Genomic DNA, 23609 nt, shown 5'->3' with positions numbered 1-23609 from the left:
CACCTCCTCTTCTGTGATAAAGTACACACATGCTCTGTATATGTTTTTGTATGCTATATTTCAAAACCACTTTTGGTGTAGGTACATTTGCGCAAAGTAGGCAGAAAAGCCAACTTTTGTTAAGTAGGTCCTATTCCCATTACCATACATTCTAGAGATGGCAACATGCCTTCCTGTAAAAGCACAGTACCTAATGGTATCAGGGTAGCTTTCTCGTGGGAGACCACGCTCTAGAGGAGAGAGGAAGGAAGCAGGTGTTCTAGTAGTGTGGTGGACACTAACCTATAAATACCAAAAGAATCAGAAGCAGAGATTTGCAGCACTTTGTGAGGGACACAAATAATGTGCCCGATATTTTGTATAATGTTATTCTATTGAATTCTCACATCAACCTCTCTAAGGTAAGTAGTATCTTCTTTTTTATAGATGTAGTATTGGGGAATGGAGGCCAGAGAGGCGAATAATTTACTCAGTCACATAGTTAGTTAATTTCGAGCCTTGAATTTATAACACTGAAGACTATCTTGATATTATGTAGCTTTGCCAGTAATAGAGACACTAGTTTTCAGATGCCACCCCAGGGGCAGAGTGATGAAGATGGAAGTGGCAGTGTTCTACAGTAGAAGGGAAGCAGTGACTGCTGGTTGGGAATTGAGAGTAGAAAGGAAACATTATTGGGATCTACTCCTAAACCACTGGGACAAGGATGTTTTTCCATACCAGATGGCTTTGGATTTTGCTGTAGTGATGAGTTCACCAGAGCCTAGAGATAATACAGTAAAGCCTCAGCTGGACTGCTGGTAGCCTGAGGAAGGCATGGCATGGGGAGGAAAGGAAATGCCTCTTCTAGAGTGAGTCAGAGATTTGAAAAGGATTGCTTTACAGGCACACCTAAGAGATTGAAATAGTCACCAGCATGCCTAGTATCCTTTCCCTGACTCAGTGCTTCCAGGCTGCTGCTTCCACCATAGGTCATGTCTCGGCCTTAGAAGCCTGAGTCTCTCTTCGTCTGCTCTGCACGAACTTGTCCCCTTAGGAGACTGGGGTTACAGAAAAGCTATGACGTGAAAGGGCTGCCCCTAAGAAGCCTGTATCTCAAGGGTGAAGCAATTGGAGACACGCGCTTTGTCCATAAAGCGGTTGGGTAAATAGATGGGTGTGGTGATTGATGAGACACCGTGACTTACAGTCTCCAGTTTGCAGTGGATAAATAATAGACTCGAAAGCTTGTCAGAGGTCAAAAAGAACCTTAAGCTTGGAACCCAGCCACCAAGCCATCTTCTCTCTGTCATCTCAAACTCACTGCAAAGCCCACTTCCTTGCATCTTTTTTTGCCATCAGCACAAGCCTGCGAACACCATCCCTGAATACCTGGGCAGGAGTCAGAATTGGCCTTCTTTTTTGAAACCATCTTACCATTTCTTCACAAATAGAAAAATTGCTTCTGGGGGCTCCTTTTAAGCATGATGTCAGGTCCCAGTCACCAGATACACGTGAAGTCCACACCTCCCCAGCCTACTACTAAAAATGGGTCCAGAGCACAGACACAGGAGTCTTTTCCTGGTTATCTCGATAATTAAGCATTGTGCTTTTCTGTTCTCTAGAGTCTGGGATGTGAACACGGGCGAAGTTCTGAACACGTTGATCCACCACAACGAGGCTGTACTGCACTTACGCTTCAGCAATGGACTGATGGTGACCTGTTCCAAGGACCGCTCCATCGCAGTGTGGGACATGGCTTCTGCCACTGATATCACTTTACGCCGTGTCCTGGTTGGCCACCGTGCTGCTGTCAACGTAGTAGACTTTGATGATAAGTACATAGTGTCTGCCTCTGGGGACAGGACCATCAAAGTAAGTGTGTCTGCAGTCATAACTCTGCTTGTTCCCATCCCTTTTAGAGCATAGAGAAAGCAGAGGTGGCTTATACCAATCTCGCATCTGGCAAGATCTTTATTCTCCTCCACTTGTGCTTATGAGACCTCAAGGCATGCTCATTCTTTATGCTTCTCAAGTCATAAGCAAGGTCGTAGAAAAGGGTCATGGGGTCCAGACCAAGAGCAGTCCTCTATTTCATGAAAGGACATTGTTGATAACCTTTTTAAGGGGAAGAGAACTAACCCATGGGACATATACCATGTGCCAGAGGCTTCCCATTACTGCCTCACTCCACCCTCCGAGCACTCTGTTGAGCCACATTTTACAGATGTGGCACAGAAGACTGTGCTGGAGACCACATTAGCTAGTTAGTGGCAGAGTTGAGATTTGATTTATTCACCTAATCTTGAGAGCCTGCCATGCCATAGACCCTGGGCCAGATGCTAGAGATATGATGATGAACAAGACATGTCCCTGCCTCCACGGAGCTCAACATGTGGTGTGAGGCAGACGTGTGACAAGCACTTGTAGTTTAGGGTGATCCATCGGGTATGGTAAATGCAGTGCTTGTTCCAATGTACATGTTAACTTATTAAAATTTTAGCTTTCCTTATATTTTTATAACAGCCTTATTGAGATATAATTCACATACCATAAGATTCATCATTTTAAAGCATACCATTCAGTGGTTTCGTATATTCACAGTGTTGTATGGTTGTCACTAGTTTCAGAACATCTTCATCACCCGCTGAAAAAACCTCATACCCATTAGCAGTTCAACCCCCATTCTCTCCCCCCAGTCCCTGGCAATCACTAATCTACTTTCTATGGATTTGCCTATTTGAGACTTTTCAGATAAATGTTATCATATATATGTGGCCTTTTGTGTCTGGCTTCTTTCACTTAGTGTAGTGTTTTCAAGGTTCATCCATGTACTTTGTAGCATGAATCAGTACTTCATTCCTTCTGTTGACTAGAAAAATTCTATGTGCGGATGCACCACATTTTGTTTATCCACTCGTCAGTTCATGGACATTTTGATTGTTTGCACATTCTATCTGTTATAAATAACGCTGCCATAAATATTTGTGTACAAATTTTGCATGGACATATACTTTTAATTCTCTTGGGATAGTAACTCTGTGTTGAACATATTGAGGAACTGCCAAACTGTTTTCCAAAATGGCTTCACCATTTAACAATCCCACCAGCAGTGTATGGGCTCAGAAACCTTCCTTTTATGACCCGTACTGGCCAGCATTCTAGTATCTAGCCCCACAGATCACAGACTAGATAGCATCAGACTTTTAGATTGGATAGTCTGGAAGCTGAAAAACTAGGATTTTTGGCACCTCACTCACCACTCAGTCACACCAATTTGTACGAGACCAGTGCCTGGAAGTCAAGAGGGTTTGGGCCTTTGTACAAAACAGATGTTGCATAATATCAGCCCAGATATTTCTCCATATCCTTGCCAACCCTTGAGAGAGAGAGAGAGTGTGTGTGTGTGTGTGTGTGTGTCTTTTTTATTATAGCCATCCTGGTAGGTATTTAGTGGTATCTCTGCAGTTTTGCTTTCGATTTCCCTAATGACCAATGATGTTGAGCATCTGTTCATGTGCTTATTGGCCATTTTTATAACTTCTTTGAAGAGACATCTACTTAAATCTTTTGCCCTTGTCAAAACTTAGATTATTTGTCTCTTTATTATTTAGTTGCAAAAGTTCTTTACATATTCTGGTTGCAAGTCCCTTATCAGGTAAATGATTTGCAATATTTTCTTCCTGTGGTTGTCTTTTCACTTTCTTGATGGTGTCCTTTGAAACACAAATAATTTTAACTTTGATGAAGTCCAGTTTATCAATTTTTTTTTTGTTACTTGTGCTTTTATTATCATATCTAAGAAACAGTTGCCTAATACAAGGTCACAAAGATTTACTCTTATGTTTTCTTCTGAGAGTTACAGTTTCAGCTCCTACTTTTAGATCATTGATCCATGTTGAATTACATTTTTGTATACAGTGTGACACAGGGATCCAACTTCATCCTTTTGCCTCTGGATATCTGGTTGTCCCATTCAACTACAAATGCAGCTAATGAAATGATTCAGGGCACGTTGGTTGCTTTGTGTCTCCTTATTTGGCTGGTATTAAGTGTGTCTATGGACATCTAAGTCTTGCAGACAGCTTCACAAAAGAGAGGTTATTTATTCCACATACATAATATTAGGAGTGATGTGTCAAAACAAATGGAGCTGTTCGAGAAACTCTGCTGGAAAAGAAGAGGATGCAAAAGGTGAAGCCCTTTCACGTCAGTTACATTGGGTTTGACGTGTCACCTGGCATAAAAACATAAAATCTGGCCCAGACCCTTCCCTCTAGGCAAATGAATGTCTGAACCATCCAGGAGATGTTCTCTTTGTGAAGATCTCAAGGTTTGGAGACTTCACAATTTCCCTCTGTATTTCATTCCAGTTTTATCACTCAGCAGCTAAGGAAATGTTATGCTGTCCAATCTGTTCCCCAACCTCCCCAGCGTATTTCATAATCAAGTATTGTGGTCATTCTTAGAAGTTCTGATTTTTTTTTTAAAGGTATATTGTGCAAGGGCTTTTCTGCATTTATTCTTAAACGTATTGCTAATTTGTTGTACAGGTCTGGAGCACGAGCACCTGTGAATTTGTTCGTACTCTGAATGGGCACAAGCGAGGCATTGCCTGTCTCCAGTACAGGGATCGGCTGGTTGTTAGTGGATCATCGGATAATACCATAAGGTGGGTAGAAGTTGGTGTGCTGACAGAGTGGGCTCATTGTTGCCATAGTGTTGACTTATCTCCAGTCCTGATTGCTCAAAAGACTCAGTTTTGGGGGCTGCTTCAGATAAGAAAACTTTAGGTAACTTTTATTTATCTCTCTGGTTCTGCACACTAAAGTGGGTAAATTGAGTATGCCCTGGGTATTCTTCCAAGATTCCCCCAGTGCACAAGGTTTTATAACCTCAACTCCACCCAAGATCACTTAATACTACCCTAGTGCCTCAGAACAGAGGATGCTCCGGCCTGATGCTCTCCTTTCCCTTACCGGTGAGCTCCTGCCTCTCTCCCTAACAGAGGGGAGTGTACTTTATTTCTCTCTCCCAACACTGTCATCAGTTCCTGTTTGGTCATTTATCTTATCTCCCTTTTTTTCTTCCCAACACTCATTGTCCTTGCTTTCTAATAAATATGAATATCTTTAAACACTTTTTATCTTATTAAGAACTTCCCTTAAATATCTGTTTAATTACCCCAAGTCATTTTTCCAACTGTCCCAACATATTCTAGTAGCTTTTTTATAATCAAATTGCCTGTTTGGGCAAAATAAGAATTGGGTTCAAGATTATTTTTTTAGAAAAAGAAAGAAAGAAAGCAAACACAATGTAGCTTAAACTGCCAGAAGTTTTCTTTATCATTTTAAGTTTTAAGGTATCATAAAAGTCAGTTGAGAACTTGAATCTTGGTTCTGTTGCATTCTTTATGCTTGGTATTACTTAATATTTCAGCAATAAACAATTCTTAACTTCCTCATTGGAATCTCTGAGCTTCTACAAAATAATAATGTGTACTGCTGAATAGTTTATGGAAGGGAACCACTTTGGTTATAGTGGCAGTGTTCTCTTCACAGTAGATTAGAGAAGCCATCATCACTGACACTGATGAGAGCATTTGCTGAGGGTAGACTATTCATTGGATGTATGATAGGTACTAGTGGGGAGGCTAAGAAAATGTCATTATAGAATTAATTTGCTAACTTTGTTTTGTACATGTTAGTTTGCTGTGGTTTCTTTTTGCAAATAATGTAGTTAAATCAGTGATAATAAAAGAAAAACTCTATTTCCAGAATTGTTACATAAATCATATACAGAGAAGAAGGCTGGATGGTAGTCACTGGGTTTATATTTCTAAGACACTGCATATGCCTAATGAGAGGCTCCCACTCTGACCTTGTAAACCTAGACAGCCCTAGGATGCAGTCTGTATCTAGGAAGCGGAATCCCTCAGCCTCATCAGGAGAGGGAGACCATTGTGCTGGTCCACCGGTTCTAACCTTGGTGGTGGAAGCCTAACCCCCTGGGCTGTATTTATTATCTTCCCCACACCTACATCCTTTTTCTTCTTTACGGCCTGCAATCCCTGTCTCCCCCCAAAAATTCTTCCTAGACCATTTGGCTACTTGGTTTCATCAACTCAGACATCAAGAGCATGCCTACAAACTAAATGTAATTGAAATTTCTTTGTTGGTATTATTTAAATAATAACAACATGCATGTGATTTTTAAAAGTTTCAAACTATGTAAAAGGAAATAAAACGAAAAGTAAGCCTTTCTCCCAAGTTAGTTCTTAAAAAACACATGAATGGTACAAATGTACACACATATCTTCACATGTGTATAATGTGAACTGGGAGTGAGATAGAAGTAAAGATTCCCAGGGTAGAGAAGATCACGTATGGATAGTTTGAATCATGCGTAGGAAGTTGATTCACAGAAATCTGTTTTTCATTCAAGGCTGTGGGATATTGAATGTGGCGCCTGTTTAAGAGTCCTAGAGGGACATGAAGAATTGGTCCGATGCATCCGGTTTGATAACAAGAGGATTGTCAGTGGGGCCTATGATGGGTACGTGTTTCAAATTTTCAAATGCACAGCCATAACTATATGAAGAGGAAAAATAAGTACTGCATATTAAGCAGCTGTGTATGTGCTAGGTCCCATGCTAGGTATTTCCTATGTAATGGTGGATGGCAGGTATTATTATACCACTTGATCAAGTGGGGACACTCAGACGCAGAAGGATGAATTAATAATCTTATGCTTTTAACCATTATTGTAAACTCAGGGAGTAGCTTAGGCTTTGCAGGAATTCAGTTCCTTGTCCCAGTGCTAAATTAAACCAGGCTTTTTTTTTTTTTTTGGTGAGTTCAATGATAAATTTCTTTTCCCCTTTTGGTGAATTGAACACATCCTCTTTAAAAAGCCTCATGACTTTTAAAATGAGCAAATGGCAACCGTAAACCTTTCAAGATGACCTTATATATACTTCACAGACGGGTTAGTTGGTCTGTTCATACTCCTATTATTAACTTTGAGCATTTGCTTAGTTTGGAGAAAGGTATCCTTGGAATTTCACAGAGAGCCCTAGCTTCTGTCAGCGGCACCTACTCAGCCCTAGAGAGCCCCCTGATTAATGAATTTGGTGACATAGATTATCAAGTCAGGAATTGAATTTAGATAATGTGAAGTTGTTTTCTTGTCTCCCTTCAAATAATATTTCTTCACAATTTCAGCAATTCTGAGAATGTGTAGGTCCTTATTTTTTCCAAATCAAGTGTAATTGGTTTAAATACCTTGTCAAAACATCAGCAGGTTCCCCATTAGCTTTTAAAATAGGCAGTTCGAATGCACTCCTTTCTGTCGAGGAAATGCTTGACAATATATAAAATGTTGACTTTTCCACTAATTGTGATTTCATTTTCCTTTCTAGGAAAATCAAAGTTTGGGACTTGCAGGCTGCTCTCGACCCCCGAGCCCCAGCAAGCACGTTGTGTCTGCGCACATTGGTGGTATGTGATCTGTTGAAAGGGAAGTGCTTCCCTGTGCTGGCGGTTGGCCACCTGCAGATAGACCTCCCTGAGCCTATCACTGGAAAGCTTCTGTACCTCACAGCGTGCCTTCTGAGAAATGCGCTGTTCTGTTAATTTTGTTTAGTCAAAATCAGAGAATATTTGACATTCATATTTCTGTGAGCTCTTTTATAAAGAGTATTAACACAACTTAAAATATGAAAGCAGACTTCCTCATTTGTAGGTGGACTGGTTTCCTCCTAGAACATAAAGTATTTCCTGTCTGCAAGTTTGGGAGATTTCCTAATATGGGTATCTGTAGTTGTGTTGTGTTTTATAACTCAGCACATTTTTATACTATTATGGTGGACTTTCCCCTCAATCTGTATTCTACGGATTATTGCTTGGCATATAGGAATACTTTATTTTTTTTTTTTTAGGAATACTTTATTTTTATATATTAATCTTGTTTTAGCAACTTTACCAAGCTCATTATTTCTAACAGTCTGTTTACTTTTGTTGTATTTTTGAGGAGACAGTTGTTTGAAAATATTGATAGAGTTTTCTTATTTTCAGTAGTTTTACCTTCTATTTCTATTTTTGCTCTCCTTTCATTGACTAGAACATGCAGAACTTGAGTCAGGGCCATTCTTGTTTTCTTCTTGATTTTAATAGGAAGACTTCTGGTATTTCACCATTAATTTTGATGTTAGCTGTGGTTGGAGATAGATATGCTTGGTGGTGTTAAAAACTATTCTTCTGGTCCTAGTTTTTACAGTGTATCAAGAATGGGTATTAAATATTGTTGCTTACCTTCTTAAGACCCTTTGTAAGACGGATCACATAGTTTTTCTTCTTTGACATATTAATGGGCCAGGATCTAGGATACAAAGTTAAATTAAAGAAAAAGCCTAGAAGGGAAGGCAGAATCTGTATTCCTAGGGTGAAGGACAAAGCTCAATAAAGCTCTGGAAACTTATTTAGGAATCCTGGGTAAGGAGCTGTATTTTCAGCCTGTGCCAGCTCCCTGGTAGTGAGATAGGAGGGATTGTAAAGATTTCGTTTTATGCATCAAGCTGTTATGTTTCACAGGAACATTCTGGACGTGTGTTTCGGCTACAGTTTGATGAATTTCAGATCATCAGCAGCTCCCATGATGACACAATTTTGATTTGGGATTTCTTAAATGTGCCTCCCAGTGCCCAGAATGAGACCCGTTCTCCCTCCAGAACATACACTTACATCTCCAGATAACAGTCTGCACTTTACCTGTTTCAGGTGAGTACTGCCCCCACTTTTAATTTTGCTGATTGAATTCACCTTCCCTTTGGGGAAATTTTATGATTTGGGTTCCTTTCTCAGTAATAGGAACATTAGATGCATCAACTTTGCAGAGTTCTAGCATAAGGCTTGATCTTTATGGTCACATCAAAATAAGATATAAATCGGAATCCTGCTTATTGTGGGTTTTCATATTGGTAGACACCATGGTTCCTGTTTTTTAAAACTTTTCCCAGGTCATACCAATTTAGTACCAGTAAAGTCCTCCAAATTCTGTTTTGCGGTGCAGGGATCTCCTTTTTCTCTATCTTTCCTGTCTTTCAGTTCTGTCTTTTATTTTTTAAAAAATCACCATCAGGCAAACACTTAAAACGACCTCCCCTCCCCGCCCCCCCCCCCATTACAATCCACCCACCACCACCATTCCCTAGGGTAGGAATCAAAGAAGGGTGTTTGCTGAGAGAGCCCCTAAAACTCGTTCTTCATCCATTAGACACAACAGGTACCCTGGAAGCCAAGTCCTTTGCTCCGGTTACAGGAAGACTTAGGGCCATAATAACACTGATGATGGCATGTTTTGATTACTAAGGGTGTCCAGCTAGAGGATGAGAAGCCTTACTTGGCAGTGTCCTTGGAACTGATTACCATGTTCATCTGGAGCAGTATTCCCAACTCTTGAGAATATTGCGAGGGGGCCTGTGAATTCTGTGCACATTAAACTTTGTAGATTGAATAAATAATATTTGTGCATATTTGTACTATCATGTATATATGTATGTAAAGACTGTTAATAAAATTCATATTTATGTAAAAACATTACTTAATGCTTAGTAGCTTTTTGTCATTGTATATTTTCCTGTTCATTGAATATTAAAAATGTAAAGAAAGTCCATGTGTAGAATCGTGACTTTTTTTGGGTGAAAAGATAGGGAATCACTGGTTTCTAGATCACTAAGTTGACATCTTTTCAGATACTCCTTATTTCTGCTCCAGGAAGTTTGTCTTATTCAGGGTCGGCAGACTACAGCTGGAGGCCAAATTTGACCCACTGCCTAATTTTTTTTATCCTTACCATAGCAATGTAAGAATAGTTTTTTACACTTTTAAATACTTTGAAACAATTAAAAGAAGAATATTATTTTAGAACATGTGAAAATTGTATAAAATTCAAATTCCAGTGCCCATAAATAGTTTTATTGGAACACAGCCACAGTTCATCTGTTTATGTATTGTCTGTGGCTGTTTTCGTGCTTCAGTGGCAGAGCTAAGTAGTTGCAAAAGAGACTGTGTGGCCTAAAATATGTACAGTCTGGCCCTTTAAGAAGAAGCATGCGGACCTCTGGTCTTGCCCCTGTTCCATCTATTAGTGATAAACCAAGGATCTGCATCAGGAATGGCAAATGCATTGTTTCTTCATGCCAACTCAGTTTGATCCGTAGTGACTGGCTTGTGTACTGCCTTTGGAAGGATGATGGGACCCCACGTGGACCCAGAAGGACTAAGTGCCTCGATGGCTTGGCTGTGCCTTCCTGGCTATAGGAGCTGAGCCACAGTAGTGACCTGTAAGCCACATAAATAGTTGCTGTTCCTGGTCTCAAGTGTGTTCATACTGGCTCTTGTGTCAGTGGCCATCTCCCTTGCTGCTTTCTCTCTGGATAGATTCTTCACAAGTCAGTTGAGAAATTCACATGGCAGAATTTTTATGTTTATTGAATTATAGGAAATTACAGAGGAAGAAGGCCAGGATCTCTTTTCTTTGGCAGGGGGTGGTGGCGCTGCATTTGATCTTCGTTGCTGCGTGCGGGCTTTCTCTGGTTGTGGCGAGCGGGGGCTACTCTTCGTTGCGGTGCACGGGCTTCTCATTACGGTGGCTTCTCTTGTTGCGGAGCACAGGCTCTAGGCCCACAGCCTTCAGTTGTGGCTCACGGGCTTCAGTAGTTGTGGCTCACGGGCTTCAGTAGTTGTGGCTTACGGGCTCTAGAGCGCAGGCTCAGCAATTGTGGCACACGGGCTTAGTTGCTCTGCGGCCTGTGGGATCCTCCCGGACCAGGGCTCAAACCCGCGTCCCCTGCGTTGGCAGGCTGATTCGTAACCACTGAGCCACCAGGGAAGCCCGGCAAGGATTTCTTGAGTGATTGCTCTTCCCCGCCTCAACCTCCCTTCGCCCCAAACCAAAGAAATACATAAGGAAGGAGGAAGGGACCCAAATTTCCTCCTTCCTGGTCTCTTCTTCTCCCTCTTCAGCCCACCCTTCATCCTGCTACCAACTATGGTCATCTTAGCCCTGCCTCTGCCATACTCCTCTTCACTAGCTTCCTGTTGTTTTCAGGAACAAGGCTTAGCTAAGATTAGCTAACAGAAATTTCAATATCTAGCTCTTACCTTCTGTCCTCTCTACCCTCCCCCACCCCAGCCTTGCATTCTTCCCTCCCAAAAATCTGGGGCTCCAACCAGACTGAATTCTGTTTAATTTCCCTAATTACACTTAAGTAGTACAGACCTCTGCCACCTCCCTCCCCTTGCTTGTGTTGTTAGGGTTTTGTAGATACCACCACACCCCCACTCCTTTACTTCATCTGACTTAATTTATTATTTGGTATTGAAATGATTTACATGCCTGTCTCTCTTACAAGGCGTGGAGCTCCTTTTATTTTGGAGCCCCAGTATCTAACAGAGCGCACAGCGTATTATGAGTGCTTGTTGACATTTGTTGGTCAAGTGACACCCGGGGCCAACATGACATCTTTGTGCTCTTTCTCCTGGGCCAACAAGAATTTGCCCATAAATAAATATGTGTGAAACTGCAGTGTATTCATACGCCTTCCACAAACATAAAGATAATAGCTCAGTAAGAAATTGGAATAACTTGTCTAAAGTGGCATAGTCAAGTACTAGATATATTCCTTACATATAGACAGGTACCTAGATGTACACATCTCCCTCTGCCCTGCCCCCTTCACCTTCGCTAAGCCCCATTGCTGGTCTTGAATCAATTTTATTGAGGTATGATTTTTGTAAAACAGATTGTACCCATTTAAAGTATACTGTTTTGTGACAAGTTTTTACAAATGTATACACCCCTGCAACTTCCTCCACACTCCAGGTAAGAACATTTTTATCACCCCCGCAGAAGTTCTCTTGTGTCCTCTTTGTAGTCAGAGCCTGATCCCATCACAGCCTTAGCAAACACTGACCTGCTTCCTTTCACTAGATTAGTTTACATTTTCTACAGCTGCACTGTCCACTTTGTGGGGGGTTTTTTAAAAATTAATTTAATTAATTTATTTTTGGCTGTGTTGGGTCTTCGTTGCTGCATGTGAGCTTTCTCTAGTTGCGGTGAGCCAGGGTTGCTCTTCACTGCGGTGCGCGGGCTTCTCACTGTGGTGGCTTCTCTCGTTGTGGAGAACAGGCTCTAGGCACGCGGGCTTCAGTAGTTGTGACACGCGGGCTTCAGTAGTTGTGGCACACGGGCTTAGTTGCTCCGCGGCATGTGGGATCTTCCTGGACCAGGGCTCGAACCTGTGTCCCCTGCATTGGCAGGTGTATTCTTAACCACTGTGCCACCAGGGAAGTCCCTGCACTGTCCACTTTGGTAGTCACGAGCCATATGTGGCTTTTAAGCTCATGAAATGTGTCCGGTTTGATTTAGGAACTGAAGTTTTAATTATATTTGAATTGAATTGAATTGGATTTTTAATTGTATTTAATTATACTTCATTTAAACTTAAATTTAAATAGCTACATGTAGCGGGCTTCCCTGGTGGTGCAGTGGTTGGGAATCTGCTGGCCAGAGCAGGGGACGTGGGTTCGAGCCCTGGTCCGGGAAGGTCCCACGTGCTGCGGAGCAACTGGGCCTGTGCGCCACAGCTGCTGGGCTTGAGAGCTCTGGAGCCCGCGAGCTGCGGCTGCCGGGCCTGCGTACTACAACTACTGAACCCTGTGCACCTGGAGCCTGTGCTCCGCAGCGGGAGAGGCCACCGTAGTGAGGGGTCCCCGCTCACTGCAGCTGGAGGGAGCCCACGTGCAGCAATGGAGACCCAACACAGCCAAAAATTTTTTTAAATAAAAAATAAAAAAATAAATAGCTACATGTAGCTAGTGACTACCGTGTTTGGACCAGCATCATTGTAAGAGTTCTGCATGCTTAGCTTTTACATTTAGGTCTTTGATCCATTTAGAATTAATATTTGTGTGTGTGTGTTTTTTATACAGCCTTCTAGTTGTTCCAGCTCTTTTGGGTTAAAAGACTGTCCTCTTCCCATCGAATTGTTATAGCACTCTGTCAAAAACTCAATTGACCACTTGTTTGTAGTTCTTTTTCTGGCCTCTATTCTGTTCTGTGATCTATGGCTATCCTTTTACCAATACCACACTGTGTAATAAGTCAACTTTAAAAAAATTGTTTTGACTCTTCTGGGTCCTTTTGGTTTTCATACTCATTTTTGAATGAAATTGTCAAATTCTATGAAGATTATGGGATTATGATCAGGACTGCATTGAATCTAAAGGTCATTTTGGGGAGAATTTCTATCTTTAACAAATGTTGATGAGTCTTCTAATCCATAAACCCAGTATATCTCTTTATTATTTAGGTCTTCTTCAGTTTCTCTTCAGCAGTGTTTTGCAGTTTTTAGTGTAGAAATCTTGCACATCTTTTGTTAAGTTTATTCTGTTCTTAATTTTTTATTTTCTAGGCTATACATTTCTCTCTCTGCATTGCTTTGACTATATCCCAATGCTTCTGCTTCTATTTTCCCACATAAGAGAAATAGATAAAATAGAACACAGACAACTACAATTGTGGCTGAGCTTCTGGAATGGATAAGGTCAGGGGAGTAGGTATATCATACAACAACTTAAGTATACCTCTTTTGTAGTTTTGATATGTGTTTGTGTCTTTCCACTCTGCTAAAGAAGCACATGATAAAATCTAAGACATCTGTAGTATGTTTTCTCCCCCTCTGGCGAATTTGATAGATGAATTATAGAACATAGTAAACTTTCACAAATTGGACAACTTTTATATACTACTTTAAAATGCCGTGAAATTAGATTCCTTTGATTGAGAGATGAAATGATCGCCAATGCCGTTTCTCTCATTGGCTGTGGTGGAAAGGAAACTGTAGTGTTACTTCTTCCAGGCCCTCCTCTCGCCCCCTTTTTGGGAACCTAAGAACAACTGCCTTGTTATGATCCACAATTATAAATCAGTGGAAAAATCTTATCTGCTTTTTAAGCAGCACAAGCAATGAAACCTCAAATGTGTTTGTCTCTTCAAAGTGAATTACTTTTGACAACCTTGGCAGTCAACTTTATAGATTTTATTGCTCTTTTCCAAATTCTTTTCATTTATTGTAACATGAAAAAAATTATTACCATGTGATGCTGTAAAATTTATGCATAATAAGAAACACTACCCTAATGATGATTTAACCTTGCAGTAAAATATTTACCCCTAAAATATAAGGTAAGAGTATTTCTATGTCGAGAAATTTAGCAATAGAGTTTTTTGCTGAGTCATTTTTTTTAAAAATTACTAACTCCCAAGAGCTATGTATACAGTAGCTCTCTTTTTTATTATGAGACAATATAAGAGCACTATTAGGAAATTAGTAAAAGGTAGATAACTCCTCTTCTTGGTTCACCATTATTAACTCCTTTGTATGTAGCCTTTCAGGCTTTTAAAAATTATGGTTGATAACCGTGCTTTTTTTTTTTTCTTTATTGTGAAATTGTTGCCTGTCAGTAATGTCACTATTTGTCTAAATTATCGTTCCTAATAGCAAAATCATATTTGATTGTTTGGATATGCACCTGTTATATATTTATATCCCCCCCCCATATTATAAAACACATTGCCATGATTCTTTCAGCTTAATCTTTGCCCAATCTTTTATTACCTTTGGATAGAATTCTAGAAATGTCTGCAGTGTCTAGGTTGAAAGGTATGATGTTTAAAGAGGTTTGATACTTAAGAGTTGTGTTACCCTCCAGAAGAGTTACATCAGTTGACATTCCCACCAGCAGCATTTGAGAGTGCTGACTTCTTATCTCTGGGTGTTAATATTTTTAAAATAATTCAAGTACTCTTACATATCCTTCATGGGAAAACAGTGGCAGATGAAATTGTGAATCTGTCTTGCATTCGTTTGGAAGCTTATTAGGATTCTTGTGAAATTAGGATTTTGTGAAAATTAACAACCTTTTAGGAAAATTGCCTTTAAAAAAATATATACAAGCTTTAAAAGCAAAACAAAACCAAACAACCACCCCCACGCCCCCTTTCTTTTTCTCTCTCTTTTTGGCCATAGAATTTTAGACCTAAAGGTGACTTAGATCTTCCAGGCCAAGGTTTAGTGCAGTGTTTGGAAAGGGTTGTAACTTATTAGTGGTTGTGAAATCATTTTAATGGATTTTGACTTTGAGTGAAATTTAGAATATAAAATGTCAGCCTGCATTGTCCATAGTAAAGATTAGTGTTGTTTCCTGAATGTTCTGCGTAGGGGTTTGTGTGTGTATCTACATACACGGATGAATGTAGAGATTGTGATTAAAATGTGTTCCTGACTCAAGGTCATGGTCAAAAAAATATAGAACATTCAGTTGTCTTCCCCTCTACATTGTGTTGTCCTTTTATAAATGATTTATTTCAAAAAGAAGTAATTTCTGACTGTTGGCATTCTGTTTAGAAGGTGTACTCTGTTTCCTAGATTTTATGTATTTTTGTTTCACAGTGATAGATGAAGACTCTTGGTTGGTCATGAGAGAGGTCCTGGTGGCCTCTGGATGGCGTAAATTTAAGATTATGCTAAATATAAAATCTAACATTAAGCATATTTTGTTACATGCATAACTTTTAGCAGCAGCATGAAAGATGATAGGTAATAGGGTCAGTCATCTCTTAGAATCCCCTCTCTGTCACTTAACGGCTAATGCTTGCTTTTTTTTTTTTTCTGGAAGCATAGTTGATTTACAATGTTGTGTTAATTTCTGCTGTACAGCAAACTGACTCAGTAATACACACATAAATACATTCTTTTTTATATTCTTTTCCATTATGGTTTATCCCAGGATATAATGGCTAATGCTTTAAACCAAATAATGTTTCTGAGCCTCAGTTCTCTTATTTGTAAAGTAGGTATAATAGTTTCTACCTCATAAAGTTCTTGAGAGGTTGAAATAAACCTGATACCTGGTATGTAGTATGCGCAAAACAACTTGCAGCTTCTATTTTGATGCTGATTATTTAAAAATCAGTGTTACGTGTGCGCAAGTACATACATGCCTGTGTGGATGTGGATGGGCTGTGGTGTATATCTCCATGTCTAACCAGAATATCCATCCATACTCCCTTTGTTTTTTTGTTTTTTCAGGGTTTCCTAGTCTTGAACTACTGGCTACATGGCTACCAAATGCCTAAGGGAGTTCTTCACAGCTGAGTTATGAAGCTGGAATTGGTTCTAGACGCTGGGTAGATGCAAAGCAGCCTAACTCTTCAAGTACCGACGTTTCTCACCTCCGATTCCGGCCTCTACTTTGAGAAGGATACCTTAGCTTCACCGACTTTCAGTAGTGCAGAAGCCCATTTCCTCCCCCCACCAGTGAAAAGAAATCTATCGCTTCAAATGTAAATTGTTCATATAAAAGGAACGTACAGTCTGTTTTACAGAAGTAAATCGACCGTCAAGAGAAGACTTGGCCTCTAATTTATATTGCTTTGCACTTTGGTCTGATACTAAGAAACAGCATTCTTCGGTGAAATTTTGGGTGCCAAACACCTACCCAGAATGTCCAGGGCTTTCCTTTTCAGAAGTTAGCATTCTCCTTTTGACCGTCCAAGTCATTATGAATTGTGACTTGTATTAGGAACATGTTGGACAATGGAAACATTTCTCTGGATTGTTTTAGTAATATTTTTTGGATTATACTTCCTTTCTGTACCAATTTCTTTTAATTTAAAGAACTGTAAGCCAGGTTATATTATCTCCCAACAGGTAATATAGCTCTTTTCTTTTATTAACTGTTCTCTGTACCCGCAACCATCTCCTGATATTTAGTAGAGTAACACCTTTACATGTGTGCTTGCCTCCTAATTTAAAATACTGTATCCGCATGTAGATATAATGTACATAACAGTTTAACCTCAAGGTTGCTCGAGTCAGGGCCCCCGTGCCTGAGACACTAATGCAGAGTGTGTTCACCCTTAGCCGTGGCCTGGGCTCAAGAACCCGCTACCAGGGTTGATGTGGATTACCTAGAACCCTTCCTGCAGTATTCATATGGTGTTCTTATTTTGTCATTGTCATTGTCATTGTGCGTGTGGTGTGTGTGTGTTTTAATGGGAATCTTGTTTTAAGATGTAATTTCTAAAGTTTAACACAAAATGTTTTATTCGTTGTGCAGTATATACAATAGAGAGGTACCTTAAATACTTTTGTTGTTCTTTTCCTCATCAGTACTCCTAAGTACTTGTGGTCACTTCCCATAGCATTCATTTGACTTCACCGTCACAGGTCACACTCTGTGTGTTAGTAACCCTGGGAAGGGAAGAGCGAGAAGGCCCCGCTGACTGGCTCTCCCGGCTCTGGCGTTCGTGCGTCCTGCCCTTGTCAGGTGGTAGCAGGGCCCACTTGTGTGTTGGAGCCCGGGACCCAGGTCAGGCTGGTTCAGGGGCCTGTCTTGAGTGGAAGGGGCCTCCCAGGTGGTGTGAAGCCTCAGGCTCATGATCCCATCCCTGTCATCTCTAGTGTCGCCTGCTGCCGTGGCCCCGGCAAGCTCTCCTGGCTCCCGAGCGCTCCGCAGCCCGAAGGTGTGAATGGTACCATCATGCTGACGTGCATGGAAAGGACTTTGGCATCTGGTTGGCACTCCTTTTCCCTTGTTCAATATTAGGTTTTGATTTGCCCCTTGCCATTGTTTCCAAAGATCAAGGAATGTTGCTAACATTTTAAAGGACCAATGAGAACTTCCTGTAACTAAACCTCTTCCCGTGGAAGCACACTCTCCCACTGAGGGGAAGGTGCCTGGGCTCTTGCTTTGTCCTTTACATTGAGAATGGTGTGGGAATCAATGTGTGTGTCTGTGGTTGTTTATTGGGTTGGTTTGCTTTTTTGTTTTCCTTTATCCTTTTTAAAAAATACATCCTTCCCTCCTACATGTTAGTAAATTAATTTCTGTTCTTGAAAAGTTGAGTCTCAAAGTGTTAAAAAAAAGAAATCTCCGTTCAGCGGGTGGATGTTGTAACCCTGACAGCGGTTGTGAAAGTGACTTAACTTTGACCACTCTTACCTTACAGCTTTAATATCAGATTGGTTAGGAGAGCCCAGGGGGCAGGGCAGGGAGGGGCAGGGGAGGAGGCAATTCTTCTGAACGAATGGACTTTCCGTGGTTGTTTTTGCATGTTTAATATAGAAATTCTGGTTCCTTGGGAGATCATGGCCTTTGAATATGCACACAACCTTTGAATTGTGCCTACTAAATTATAGCAGGGGACTTTGGCACCCGAGGAATTCTGACTTTCTGGGATTATAGTAGTAATTCCCAGCTGTACTCTGGACTTTATTTTGCTAACCATAATTGAGAAACTGTAAATTACTGCTATATTAATGTTTTAAAGCACTGGGATAGTCTAATTCTAACTTGTAATTAATTATGTTTGCCAATAACTGTTTGAAATAAATTTGTGTCTGAACAGCTATTGAAACTGTTAAATTGTACAGATATTATTCACGACAGCTTTGTACTGTGGAATGTGCTTAATAAAAAACAAAAAGTTTGACCTTTGTCCAATAAATTGCTAAGTAATGTCAATAAATCAAGTATGAGTATTATGCAGTACACCTGATCTGGCTTCATGCAATTGTTACTTCAGCTACTAATTCAAAGCCAATACTCTTAATAAAGTGTTGCAATACTCTGATGTTCTGTTAAGAAATTTTTCAAAAAAAACTGTTAACGTGCTGTCAGTAATTCAGTGACATACAATTAAAGTTTGTAGATTGAAAAAATCATCTGCTCTGTACAGTGAGGTTGAAGACAAAGTACTTTTTTTGGTGTGGGAGAACTGCTATGAGATAATGCCAGTCCATGCCCTGGGGCTGGTTCAGAACTCCTCCCCAGCAAATCTGCTTTCCACAAGTGCTTAATTGCCTCGCAAGTTACTGTGAAAATGGCCCCTTAAACGTGCCAAATGGCTCGGGGCGGGAGTGGATCCTCTGCTTCTCGAAGGGGTGGGGGGGGGCCGTGTGAGAAGTGCAGCTGCAGCCCTCTCCCCCTTACACATCGGACATGAAATTGTTGTCTTTCCTTTTGGCAGATTGACACATCGCTGGTTGAGGACTAGAGCAGGAGGAATACAGTTAGTATCTGCAGGATTCTGCTCAGGAGACCTGAGTAGTAGCAGAGTTTTCCTGATAACTAGATTCTGCCAGCCCTTAGCCGAATTGGTAATGTAGATTTCTGAGATGAGATTAGAGTAATTCTATACTCTATGAGTTTAATTCTAAAATTCTGTGAGTTTTGCCCCCACTCATTTTTCTTGTAAAAAAAAAAATGTTTTAGAAATAGGTAGTATGCATACGGTTAAGAAAACCAATTTACAAGCCATAAAAGATAGTGTACAAAGTGATTCTCCCTTTCACTCTTGACCCTCTGTCCTCCAATCCTTGTTAACCAGTTTTTTGCATATCCTCTGACGGATAATAGTCTGTGTGTGGAAGGGTGTGTGTATGTATGTGTCTATGCATATATGCCTACCTGCCTACATACAAACATACATACTGTCCCCACGCCCTGTAACATTAATGGTAGCATGCTGTTCTGCACCTTCTCATCTAGTCTTCTTGAGATTATATCCTATGTCAGTACATGTAATTCTACCTCATTCTTGCTGATGGCTGCCTAGTATTTGGTTATAAGGATATTCCATAAGTTATTTAGTTCCTTGAGCATCGGGTTGAGGTGGTTTCTTGTCTTTTCCTGTGATGGCTCTCCATTTTCACAGGTCTTTCTATCCCTGCCTGTGCTAAACAGAATAAACTGTTCTTGGTGCTTTGGGCTAATCATTATGAACAGCAGATGTTGAACCCAAACTGTGCTGCAGGGTGGAAGAGCCTCAGGTGTCGGACTGGATCTTCACCCCTCCAGTCGTCTCCTGCCCTCACATATGGTGTTCAGTCCATAACTTCAGTCAATACAAAGCAGTCAATACTAGTTTCTCTTTTCCTTGATAGGTGAGGTGTTACTGCAAGAAATTCACAGCTGCAAAAGCACAGAGATTCTCAGATTTTGGTAGAACTCCTTGGATATACAATCAGACGAAGTGGTGCTTTGCCACCTCAGCCTGTTTGTTTTCTAGTTAACAAGGAGAAGGGAAATTAGGGAGACTGGCTGATCATCCTGTTACTAATTAGCTGTGTGGCAATATCCCCTTTTGGATCTCAGCTTTCCCATGTATAAGAGAAGCTTTCACTAGTCCAAGTCCTGGAGGGTGTGTGCTCTAGCTCTGGATGATCTGTTGCTGGAATGCAGACCCAGTGATGCCAGGTGTAAATTTTCAAGAAAAGCTGAAAATCCAGGTTATGAAGAGACCCAATTTATCAAAGTTGAGAACTGATTTTTTTTAAGTCAATTGCTGGAGTATCAGTTTGCTGTCCCTGAACTAAAACCATCTTAAGCTTTTCTAGCAGTGACCTGTTGAAGCATTGCATCCAAGGTTGGCGACTGAATTCTTGAAGAATGAAAGAGATTCCAGAGAAAAGGGACAAATTAAGTGATGAGCTTTGTGGCAAAGTGACCAGCACACAGTAGTCAATACACGTGGGTTAATAAAAAATGACCCAAAAAGGGAGGTGTTTGAAAAGACAAGAGGAGGAGGAGGAAGGAGCGAAGAGCTGGCAGCCACTGTCCTCAATCACATTTAACATTGAAGGTAGCGTGCTTGTACATGCTACACATTGCGTGCACACCAGCTGCCTGCTTTTGTGCTGGGGTTGAGTTTGTGCTAAAGCAAAGCAGGATTTAGGCCTAAGATTGACTTGGTCTTCCAGCTGGGGAAGACTCTGGGAGCTCCAAGACCTCCAAACTCCTGCTTGCCTGTTGCACAGAGCTGGGTCTAACACCTCATAGACACTCAATCAGCATCTGTAGGATAATTGAGAACAGGGCCATCTTCAGGTGTTTACCTGCCCAAATGCACTGAAATCCTCATTCAAGTGTTGTAAAATTTTTATTGGTTGTATGAAGCCATGTGGAAGAATTGTAGTGCAGATCAGAAGTAACTATTTCCTCTGTGCATGCAGGGTGACCTGGAAAGCATACTCCTATAAATGGATTTGTACTGTTCCATTGCTTTCAACTTTATGGCCACCTATTTATCCTGTCTCCAAGAATCACTTAATTGTATTACTCAGAGTAGACATGTTATTGTTGGGTTGGTCTGGGAAAACCGGGAAGTGACCACACCAAAGACTTAAAATCTGTGGTGGGCCATGCCTTAGGAACAGCAGCTCAAAGCCGATGTTCTGGGGAGGTATCAGTGACTACAACTTAAGCTCCCTCCACCCTTCACCACCATTTTTGGATCCAAGGGACCATTCTGTGCTCATGGGCTGTGTTTGTTCTCCCAAATATCCTGCAGCTCTGGGGATTGGGAAGAAATGCTCTTAGAACACCACAGCCTTTGGATCTTGATGGAGACTATCCACGGGGGTCACTGGTCTACTGGATGGCAGAGAGGAAAGAGCATGAACTTTGGGGCCAACAGACCTAGGTCGGTATTGGAGCTCTGCCAGCTAACTGACAGCAGGCCCTTTGGGCAAGGGCATTCCCTGCCTTGAACCTGAGCTGCTTCATCTGGGAAGTGGAGACAGCATTTTAAAATCAAGGATTTTAAAATAAGGATTTTAAAGTAAGGATTAGATGACATATTCTAAAGTGCCTAGCACAGTGCCTGGTACATAATAGGTTTTTGGTGCCAGCTCTTTTTGGTAGCTTCAACTGTGGCATTTAAACAGATGGTACAGAATTCCCAGAGCAGAGAAAAGTATAAGGGTTAGAGTTTGGGAGGGTGTGAGATGAGACAAATTTAAATGTGCACAGGCAGACTGAAGCCTACCTGGGCCTCTTGAAGGGGAAAGATGAAGAAGTATGCTGACCGTCCCCGGTGAGGACTGGTCCCGGTGAGGACTTGAGTTTGTAACCAGTAGTCTGGGCTATTCAGTGGGTGGAACAGGGGGAGATGGACCAGGTGAATCATGTTTACACCAAGTTATTTTTGTTAATTTTTTTTTTTTTATTAAGAATAACTCCGCTTTAAAAGCAGTCAGCCTATATATCCTATCTGCAGGGGATGTTTCTGGAAAATGAATGAGACCTCAACTTGCCAGTATCCTCAGCTCGTTGTAGCGTCTCCAAGTGGACAGGAGACAATATCAGGTCCTCAGTGTGCATGTAGGTGGCAGGGCTGGGGGTGGTGGGTGACGCAGGGGAGAGAGTGATTAACACCAACTGCAACGACAGCAAGAATAGAAATGACCACCATTAGTGCGTGCCAGGACTGCTGTTAAGGGCTTTACTCTAATCCTCACAATAACCCTGTGTGGTTATATTATTAACATTAAAGAAACCGAGGCTCAGGTGTGTCTCCCTAGCGAGCCCTGGGCTTGATTCCAGTCTGTCTTGACTGCCACGGCTGAGCTCTCACCACGCTGCCTAGCCTCTCCCTCTCGCCATGGGGCGAGAGTGGGCACCATGATGCCAGCAGTCTCCCCACGGAGCCAGGCCTCACGCTGTGCAGTCCCCCTGCATTAACAGACCCTCTGCACATCTCTTTTCCCTCCCACTCATACCTGTGCAGCTGTTCTTCAGTCGTTAGCAAATGTGCGTGGTGTGCCTTCAACGAGGCACGGTGGGTGGGGGAGTGCTTGGAGCTGGACGGGATGGGTGCCAGGGGCCCAGCCGAGGAGGGGGCTGTATCCTGGGGGCAGTAGGCAGCCATGGCGGGGTTTGAAACTGGTAGCGTCCAGTTAGAAGGCTAGTGTTGAGATTCAGGAGAGAAAGGTTGAGGTCTGGAATAGGGCAGAACCCTGAGGGCGGTTTTGGGGGGTATTGAGACAGAAAGTACGGACCTTGGCTGGGGGGCGGGGGTGGGCACTGACAGTAGCACCCGTGTTCCCTGTGTGTGCCACTAGGTGCCGCTCTAATGGAAAGGAGACATGGTCCCTGCTCTCAGGAAACTTACATTCCCCGAGAAGAAATTGACAACACACAGCGAAAGCTACCTGCTCATATACGCATGAGTTCACAAGATAAATTCAGACCCTGATAAGTGCTCTGAAGAGATCACACAGGGCAGTGGGGGGCAGTGGCCTGGGAGACATTTGAGCCACGACCTCAACAATAAGCAGGAGCCCACCATGCAGTGTTCCAGGCTAGTGGGGGCAGAGATGCAAAGGCCTTGAGGTGGGAAACCCCTGCACGCCCTGCACCAAACTAGCCGGCGGGGCGCTTGGTCCCCCAGATAAGGGAAGGAACAGTCAGGCTGAGGGGGTGGAAGGGCGTCTGGACTTGGACATTGCAGGTGCCTGGGAGATATTCAAGTGGTGCGGACTCGGGCTGTGGAGAAGAGAGAGGCCTGCCACGGAGTCCGGAAGCACATGGCACTTAGGAGAGGGCACAGGAGGACAAGCCAGCGACCACGGCGGAGAAGAAGCCACCGGAAAGGTAGGGGCGTGATAACCAGCAGGCTTGGCAGGGCCTGGAGGACGTGCCCAGAACTTGGAAAACCTTCTTCTCCAAACACTGCGTCCGTCCGAGCTGCCCAGGCCTCCCAGGGAACAATGCCTGTCCACT

General features: G+C 42.0%; 1 protein-coding gene across 8 annotated transcripts in view; it reads left to right on the top strand.

The window, feature by feature from the left end:
- Positions 1-18678, top strand: part of FBXW11 (F-box and WD repeat domain containing 11) — a 131412-nt gene extending 112734 nt beyond the window's left edge. For 7 of the 8 annotated variants that reach the window (XM_057540283.1, XM_007171360.3, XM_028163769.2 and 4 more), the window contains 6 exons: positions 1605-1854; positions 4533-4651; positions 6424-6534; positions 7400-7478; positions 8571-8756; positions 16133-18678. In XM_057540283.1, coding sequence (XP_057396266.1) covers positions 1605-1854; positions 4533-4651; positions 6424-6534; positions 7400-7478; positions 8571-8732 — 721 coding nt within the window. In that variant the 3' untranslated portion in view covers positions 8733-8756; positions 16133-18678. Of the gene's footprint in view, positions 1-1604; positions 1855-4532; positions 4652-6423; positions 6535-7399; positions 7479-8570; positions 8757-9252; positions 9598-16132 lie in introns of those variants that run through there. The other variant, XM_007171361.3, reaches the window with a different exon arrangement.
- The last annotated feature ends 4931 nt before the right edge of the window (positions 18679-23609 follow it).

Source organism: Balaenoptera acutorostrata, chromosome 2 (genome assembly GCF_949987535.1).
Source record: "Balaenoptera acutorostrata chromosome 2, mBalAcu1.1, whole genome shotgun sequence".
Classification (NCBI taxonomy): Eukaryota; Metazoa; Chordata; class Mammalia; order Artiodactyla; family Balaenopteridae; genus Balaenoptera; species Balaenoptera acutorostrata.
This window is presented reverse-complemented; position numbering and strand designations above follow the sequence as displayed.